At 44.0% G+C, this 9,229-nt stretch overlaps 1 protein-coding gene across 1 annotated transcript; it reads right to left on the bottom strand.

Moving 5' to 3' along the window:
- Positions 1–290: 290 nt before the first annotated feature.
- POU2AF3 (POU class 2 homeobox associating factor 3) lies at positions 291–8,821 on the bottom strand. The gene is made up of 5 exons (XM_067039531.1): positions 8,470–8,821; positions 7,967–8,061; positions 3,979–4,033; positions 2,345–2,574; positions 291–954 (listed from the first exon to the last, which is right to left on the bottom strand). The coding sequence occupies exons 1-5, from the start codon at positions 8,819–8,821 to the stop codon at positions 583–585; spliced, it is 1,104 nt and encodes a 367-aa protein (XP_066895632.1). The 3' UTR covers positions 291–582.
- Between the last annotated feature and the right edge of the window lie 408 nt (positions 8,822–9,229).

Raw genomic sequence — 9,229 nt, 5'->3', positions numbered from 1 at the left:
GATAGATATGAGAAACTAATGATTCATAAATGTCTTTCTCTGATGTTGCCCCAAGATGTACACTCTCATCTAGCGGTGAGGCTGACTGTCCCTCTTCAGCCATCATAGCTGTGTCTACCCTCCATCTCCACGGGAGCCAAGGCACCTCGCGATATTAAAATAATTTTCAATCCATGAACAAGTGAGATTAAATACTGAAGAGTAATTAGTGATTTCCAGAATTAGTTGATATTACTCAAATCAACTGGGGAATGAGTATTGGAAAATTAAAAAAAAATAAGCCAACTTTTAATAATAGAAAATTATTTATTAGTTAAAAAATTATAATTTGTTCGTTACACAGAAACTAAAACGAATATTCCCTACAACAATTTTAACTGGAAGCATACAATGTAGGAGTGGCAGTATGACTGAGTCTGAATTTCATATTAATGCCTAAATTAGTGTCAGAAAATCGAAAATGGTGACATGTAAACTACGCCTGTGATATTTTGTTAGCAGGTTGCATATTTTGAGTTGTCATCTAGAGGTGGTAAAAAAATAGATGTAGGCATGCCATGTTCCAAACGAATGTAATTTCTATTAACTATAGCAGATGTCCCACTTTGTTTCCCTCCTACAGAAATCACCGCTTGCTGCTGCTGAGGGACTGAAGTTCACATAGTCTGTGCTGGGGTAAGAAAAACACTCTGAAGCTCTGAAGGTGTCCAAGTGTTCTGCCTCGCAGGACGCACAGCAGCAGACAGAGGCGGTGGCAGAGGAGAAGCAGTTGTACTGGGTGTGTGAGGGCAGGTGAGGGTAGGAGTAGTCTTCCGAGGGGTAGCCACAGTTTCTGGTGTCCAGGGAAGGGGGAGAGTTGTAATTCTCCGGAGCATATGAAGGTAGCTGAGCAGGAGAGTAGCTGTAGTCTAAGGAACCAGAGAGAGTGGAGGAATCCGAAGGCCATCCTGGGGTCTAGAGAGATGAAAACCAAGGAACAAAAAGCTTGATAAATTAGACAGAATTAAAAGAACTGAATAGAGTAGATTTATTAACTTAGAGTAAGAACATTAGGGGGAATAAAAAAAAAGAAAAGCACAACCAAACACCCAAACCAACCAAAGTCTGCACAAGAAATTTTATTTGCTGGCTGGCGTGATTTCATGACACCGCATTCTATACTTACCTATTTCTTTCCCAACAATAAATTGCCTTGCTTCACTGGCTTTCTTTGTTATAAGCATACTTTAGAGTATGCTTTGCTCTTAAACCACAAAATCCCATTGTGCTTCATCACCTGCACGTCAAATCCTGCCGTGTGCCACGATATAAGCTGCAGGTGGCACCCTGGATGTTTCTCCACACCCTTGACCGTGGAGAACAAGGTGAACATACACAGGTAGAACCGAGATCCTCAATGAGCCAGTGTCTGGGAGACTTGAAGACTTGAAACTACTGTTACAGGAGCTAAAGCCTTGACCCCTGTGGAGAAAGGTACTTTCTGCTTCCTCTTAAGCAGGTCCATAATTGTTACTGAGAAAGCCTAACTTGGAAGCTGGAAAAGAAGTGAATGACTGGGGCCCTGTGTGCATATCCTGTGGAGTTAATTTCTTATCCCCTTAAAATTTAGTCAGATACCTACACGGACTTTTGACAAACCAAAAGAAGAAAGCATTTACATTAAAAAACTACTTTCTAAGGTTTAAAAATAACGATATGAGTATCTAAAAGACATCTTCAACAACTGGTATCTACCAATGGACACCTTATTTCCATTTTAAGTGGTAACACATTTTCAAACGTTTGAGGTCCATGAAGAACGGACAATCCAAACATTTTCAACTATTAGGGCTTCATTTTTTTTACCATCTCAGACCCCAATGAGTTCTTGTGCCTGTACCAGACCGAAACAAACAGTTAGTAGAGCCAATTCAGTGCCAGAAGAAAACAAAAAATCCCTTATCAGATGACAGCTTGTACTGTGTTGAAACACCCTTAATTCCAATTTCTAGAACTCAAAAATCCAAGAGCCATTGTTTAAATCAGTAATTTCCAATGAGTAGATTTCTGAACTTTACAGTTTGAAAACATTAAATGAGTATTGCCAGGAAACCTCTTTTTATGGCCACACACCAAAGTACTTGGGTGTAGCCGATTTGGGAAATCATAATTACGTGTGCATCCAAAGGTTTTCGCCCTTCAGTGTGTGGCTATTTCTACCTCCACTGAGTTTTAAATGGTTCTTTGCTTGTTTCCTGAATGATTTTCTTGTTGATAGTGTTTTTATGATTTCTCACGAGATGATACAAACTGTCTGCCCCATAGTAAACAATAATAGGTTTTGTAAAGAACAGAGATAAATTACCAGGCTCTGGTTAAAGCAGAAAGGGGCAGCCTGGAAGCTGTCTGGGAAATAGTGTGGAGTACTTTGCATGGAATTGGGCGAAGGGTCCGGGTGTGTCTCTGTCTGAAGGTAGGAATCAAATATCTGGTCGAGGAAACCTGGATTTTCTTCACAAGAAACACAACTGGAAAATTCTCGGGGTTGGAAATAATTGGGCGTGGAAGGAATTGGTTCAGGCTCAAAATACTGTCCTAGAAGAAAAAGGAAAAGGAGAGATTTTTGTTTAAAAATTGCACTTACAGATTTCAATGGAGTTCTCTTCTATATTCTGAATATTTACTACCTCTAGGGGGAAAGGGGGCTTAAGAAGTTCGAGAAAAGTAAGCAGGCAGGCAATCTGGATTTTTGAATTGCCTTAGATAGTTCAAGCCCACTGAAATGAATCTGGTTAATAACGTGGAAGCTGGCTGTAAATGGGGCCTGGGCAAAAGAAAACAATGGTGATCCCATTTCTGTCCAGCTGTCACAGTCAAGCTCAAACTTCCCCTGTCCACTTTCTTAGACTATAAAGCACCAACACCCTGCCCCTATCTGCAGTCCAAGTGAACCTCATCTCTCAGAAGTAACTGGTAGCGTTGTTCGAGACTTTAAGAAAGCTTCTGATGCCATGGGAAATAATTCTCTTGATCTAGGGTTAATTGCTTTCCAAAAGTTTTCACACTTACTCAGTAACATAAATTTTGAGGAGTATTACAAATGGCAATGCATATTATAAATAGAGAAACCAGGAATGTCAAGTACAAATTAGTATTGCTTATTTTATATTACAAAAAGCAAAATGTTTCCTTAGTGAACATGTTACACATGATCATGGAATACGTTAAATACCAAACAAGAATAGTTCTGAAACCCCTCCTTTTTCCATTTCAGTATTAATAGGCCCCATTTCTGATTATTACCCTTAAATGCTCAAAGAAGAGAGGGTTAGAGTGTGTCCAGCAGAGGAACGACAGAACACTGGAGTTTTTGAAGTCTCGAGGCTCCTTTAAGGTTAAGTGGCACATTCAGTGGGGAGCTCCCATAGCACTGGTTTCCTTATATATGACCTCCTTAAACTCTGAGCCGTTGAGTGGCATAGGTAGGAGTGTTTATGTAATAGAGTTATTCGTAATGGGCTGAGAAAACTTATACTTGTTTGAACTGCTTTCTGGGAAGAGAGAAAAGAAGGGGAGGGAAACCCCTGTTGGCTAGAAACTAAGCGAAACAAGAGCAAAGGCATTATTCTAGGACCTCGGGATGTTCTGTATTCCACCTAATAGTACACTAAAAAAGATAACAGGTTTCTGAAAACAATTCTGATCTTTTAATCGAGTTTAGTTACTTGGAGATGACGACCAGGAACTAGTGTGAAGAACAAGCTCTTGGGGCAGAGTAGGTAGCAGGGAACAGACAGTTCAGAAATGAGGACAAAATGTTGCACTTGTTTCCTTGCTGGGCTTGTATTTGGAGTCACCATGCCTTTTTTCACCTTCTGATTGGTTGGATTCCAATTAAATGGTGGTGCCTATCTTAACCCCTGAATCAAGTACTGAAAGCCTTTCGAGATGGACTTTTGGAAGAGTTTTTGAGGGAGTTGTAAGGCCGGCTTTACTGACCTGCAGAAGATGGTGGGACTGGGTCTGAAAGGTGGACACTGTTGCCTCCGGACAGCTGCCAAAGCAAGAAGATGACCACAGAGCAAAGTGAAATAAAAGTTCTTTAAAGGGAAAGCTAAGACATTTTGACGTGAACTGTGTTGCCTTCTGCTTTAAGGTAAGCCAGATAAGCCAGATTCTTTCTTCTGAAAAAAACTCACTGTTGTGAAATACAACCAATGTTATATCTTCTTCGGATTCAACTTTTATTTTTGCTTGGGGATTTTTTTCTAATATCTCCCACTTAAATTATACAGGTTGTTAATTTTGATAAAAATTAATTTAAATGATTTTTATATGACATAAATGAACAGTGCAAGAAAACACAGTAAATAGACTTTCTATTAAACTATTTAATTTAAAATAAATAAGGATTAACATTTATTTAATCCCAACTATCCATAACTTAGTCAATCATTTTCCTCAAAATTTTCATATACTATCTGGCAGCTTAATCCTGGGTAGCTAAGAACAGTCACATGTTCTTCCTAGCTATGAAATATTAAAATAGAAAATATTTTCTTAGAGTTGTAGTCAGTGAACTGGAGCCTATCTACATTCTAGTTAATGGCTGGGAAATATTTCACCTCTCGGTATGTTTTTTACTATTTTCTATAAAAGTTGCTTTTTTTCACTACGATAGTTAAATACCTGAAGTTTAAGAGACTGTTCCTTTTAACTATTCAAAGGAAAGCAGCCTGTGTCTTCCAGTTAAATTGATAATTGTACTAACTGAGTAATTTAGGACTTCTTTTTTTTTTAGATTTCAGGTGGTGGCTTTAAAGTTTAAAGGGACCAGCCTTGCTCTGAGAATCTGTGCTGGGAAGCAGAGCTCAGCATGCCTCTCTCCTGGTTTACAGGGTATACTCACTCCTGTACACTGAGCCGCTGGGAGCCTGCACAGTCAGCCGCTGCTGAAACAGGAGGTGGTGTTAATTCTGAAAACGATCCATGCTGTAATGTCATGAACCAGGAAGTTGGAATCCCTCACCAGTTTTTTATGCAAATATTTGGCTGCAGCTTAAGCTCAAGCACTTGCAAGGAATGGGTTTTAAAAACTCTCAGCTTCAATGTGGAGCTCTGGTTAACCCCATTCCTCCCCTGGAATGGTCCGTTTGTAGGCCTCCCCAGGTTATCTACCTCAGGTATGTTTACAATACCCTACTTGATATTATCTTTCTAGTCATGGGTTCACTTTCTACTTCGCTGCAAGAATACAAAGTCTCCTCTCTCTTAGATTTCAAACAGCACAAAAATCCACAATCTACAATTTATAAAAATACATCAAGGCTGTTTAAAAAAATTAATGGTAAGAAAAGGGTAAATTATGTCTTTTGCTAAGTACTAACTCCAGTTTCTCTTTATCCTAAAGGTAAAAGAGTTGTGTGTGCATGCGTGTATGTGTGTAAGGCTGTTTGTAAATTGATCTGGCCGAAGTAGTTTTTTAATCAAACTGACAAATCTGACACACACATGTTTCTCCTGGCACTGGGACCCTAATATTTGTCTCAATCTATAACTTCCATTCAGGATTGCTTTCTTAAAATTTCAAATTGCAGATTCCACTCTGACTTTATAGCAAATTACGGTAAATTTCTTCCTGCTTTATATATTTGATAAAGTTAACTCTTTCCTTGGCTTCCCAGAGGTATCCTTAAACCACTGAACAAATTGGAGATGATCTCTGTTGAACCAGAAGCAGGCATACACCATGCCCTGTCACCTGCCATCCCTGCCTACTAAGTATACCTCACAGCTTTCCTAGAATCCTAGATCCTTCTAATGGTTCCCAGTGAGAGGTTTTACATTTGGCTATCGTAATTAAATCATCTCTGTGTTACTCCTCTATGTCTATGAGGACCTGGGTGGATAAAATCTTCCAGGAAGCAAAGTAAGGCTGGCTTTGCTCTGCATGTTCCTGAAAGGCACTGGCTCAGAAGTACTGCTTGAATATTTCTCAGGGAGGAATTCAGAAAATTCAGATAAGTCAGACTGCTCCAGGGAACAGATACTGGTCAGATACACAAGTGAAATGTTTCATCCTTGCCTTCCTTCCAGCAGCTAGCTAACAGGGGAACAGTGGCCAAACCAACCTGTAAGAGGCCAAGAGTAATAAAATTGCCATGTGCAAGTGGGCAATTGCAGTGCAGGTTGCAGCTGGAGCAGAATTCTACCAGGTACCAAAGCTCCTTAACAAAAGATTACATTTTGTTAGGAACGTCTTGATGATTTTTTTTTTTTTTTTTTTTTTTTGGCACCAGCAGTATTTCTCAAGTTCCCTTGTTCCTGGTTTTATTAATTTTATAATAACCTCTGAACTGAAGGGGTTGATGGTTGAGGCTATCAGACTCCTGCTCAGCACAGCTGGATCTGCAGAAAGATGAATTTTAAGAGCCAGTGGATGGGAAGTTTCTTTAAATATTAAGAATATGAAGATCTTAGTCCCACTTTTTGCTCTACCATTAGTGACTGTAGGGCTTTGACCTTTAGACGTAATAGAGGCATACAGATCCCCGATCTACTTACCTCCCCTGGTTGTCATAAGAATTAAAAGAAATAGTGAGTGTGCAGAAGTGCTTTAAAAGAACCACTGGAAAACCCTGTACAAATGGAAGGAAGTTTTATGGTGTTAGCTGAAATTCTACACACGGAGGTACTGACTTTACATCCAGCAAATGTAAAATTTGTGCTGTACATGCCATATCACAGCAAGCTCACACCAGAACTCTAAACTCTGAGCAAAGGGTATGAATGAACATTACTGAATAGCTGGCTGTACTTTTTAGCTGCTTTTTGCAAATAATAATAATGATAGTTAACATGTATCGAGCACTTTCTAAGTGGAAAGCACTCTTCTAAGTGCTTACGTGCAGTGACTCATTTAATCCTCACAAAATCCCATTATCTCCAGTTTAAAGATGAGGAAACTGAGACTGAATAACTTGCTCGAGGCTTCACGCCATGGAGGAGCTGAGGTCTGAACCCAGTCCATTGGTTCTAAAACCTGTGTTGATCACCCCTACGGCATCTGCCTCTTCCCGAAAAGGGCCAGTTTCATGAAGTCGGGCATTGCACACAAACAGCACTGGACACAAAAACTGTTGTGCGACAGATGCCAATAAGCTGGAGACAGGACCAGTCTTACCACTGGCAATATGGGCTCTATCCTTCATATCTGACATTCACACCCAAACCAACCCAAAGGCAACTGTGGGATCAAGGGCTCTCAGCAACGAATTGCCCCCTCTTGGAGGATAACCCCACCTAGTTTACTTGATGCTGCTGCTGCCCTGAGCACTCTTAGTACTACTTTCTGCTTTAGGATGTACATAAAATGGCAGGGTACCCTTACGACTGCCCAGATCAATCGCACGATAACTTGGAACTGCTCAAGGCTTCATTACATCTTAAGGAGGTTCTATATTTTAAGCTGTCTCCTCTGAGGCTACAGGGCCCCTTTCAGCTGAGAAATTTCAGTGCCTGGTGATTTACAGATCAATGACCTCAGAGGCTGGGTTCCAGAAGAATGAGGTGGCGGGGAATGCTCCACGGAGGTTCTCTCCTTGAAGGGCTCCCTAAAAGGAAGCTTCTGGGAGAGATTTTCTTTGCATATGTGAGGGCACATACACTGTCTTCCTACAAAATAACAACCTACTTACCTGCTGGCTGCTTCTCTCCCTGTATTGGACCAACATGCTCTTATACTCAACTATGATCAGTGAGGGATGGGCTCCCCCAAAATCTTGAGCTCCACAACACGCCCCAGCTGTTCTCTGTGGTTTTCCGTGGTGAACTGGGATGAAGATGGCACAGACGTTATAAGAACAGCTAAGGAAGGCCAGGCCTGGGCATGGTGACTGGGGCCTAGCGTGGTCTCCTATACCTTCCCAGACACAGGGCTGAAGGAAGCTGAACACGAGTTGGGAAGAAGTGAAGGGTTTATGCTTACGGTTCCCCTCGAGGCTGCCTGGTGTGCCCTCCTCTGCTGCAGCAGCTCCTTCACTGTGATCTTCACCCGGACACCTTGATACACCTTAGGTTTTTCTGGGGAAAGGCAACTGAGTCAGTGGTCAAGTGTGAAGTTTGGGTGTCAGGCTGGGGTGTGTGTGGGGGGTTCTTCTTTATAAACTATGGCACCTGAGGCCAGATCTCTAGGTCTGGAGAATGCAAAGAGAACGCTAAAAGACAGATGGGAAAGAAACTCAAATTTCTTAAACTCGAAAGGATGAAGAGATACCGTGGGCAGGTTTCAGGGCCCCAGTGGAAACAGAACCTATGGAAATCTGTGGGGTACCTGCCCCAGGCTGAGCCCTATCCCTAGGCCAACAGCACAGGTTTTTCTGCTCAGGAATGTGGAGACCAGTCTAGGGGAGCTCACCCCTTGGCTAAGTTTGGGGAACCTGGGGAGGGGCTGGGCGTCGCCGCAGCTGACCTAGCCCACCCCACTCCCACGCCAGTGGAAGTTCTGAGTCCCTTCCTTCTCCACCAGGGCAGACGTGGCTTCTGGGGAGCCTCTGACCTCTACGTGCCCTTGGTCTGGAAGCCAGCCCTGGGGCAAGCAGCGGGCAGGTGGGTTTGGCCAGCCTTGTCCTTGGGTCGGTGAGGGACTCGCCAGACTGACCACAGTAAAGGGACCAGGCCTGAGAACTCCCTCCCCGCCCCCGTCTTTTTCTTCTGCCTTCTCTCCCTCACCCCCTTTCTCGCCTTTCCTGCTCTCCATCTTTTCCTCCTCCCTCCTTAGTATCCGCTCCCGCTCGCTCCTCTTCCCGTCTCTCCCCACCCCCTCCCTTTCTGGGGCAGGCATTTCTCCGCGGCGCCTGAAGACGCCGAGTCGAGTCCGCGCAGCGCGAGATGGGGAAGGCGTGCGGGGCGGCCGAGGACCGCGCACTCGGCCGGGAGGCCGCCCTCCGGAAGGGGCCGCCCCTGGGGCTGGCGGGGCCGGGCCTGGGTGCCCGGCTCGCGGGAGAGGCCGAGCGCGCCCTAGGGGTCGGCGGGGAGGGCGTCCTGCGCGCCGGGAGCGGGGGCAGCCGCGGCCCCGGGCGGGCCCCGCGGAGCCGCGGTGAGTAGGTCGGGCCGGGCGGGCGTCTGTGGGCGGGGGTGGCCTCGGGATCCCAGGAGCGACTCCAGCCCTGACGTCGACCCTGGCTGGAGTGAGCGCGGGAGAGCCGCGCGGGGAGGGGCGGGCCGCGCGATCAGCTGGAGCGCCCGGCGA

Source organism: Kogia breviceps, chromosome 7, assembly GCF_026419965.1.
Source record: "Kogia breviceps isolate mKogBre1 chromosome 7, mKogBre1 haplotype 1, whole genome shotgun sequence".
NCBI classification, from domain to species: domain Eukaryota; kingdom Metazoa; phylum Chordata; class Mammalia; order Artiodactyla; family Physeteridae; genus Kogia; species Kogia breviceps.
This window is presented reverse-complemented; position numbering and strand designations above follow the sequence as displayed.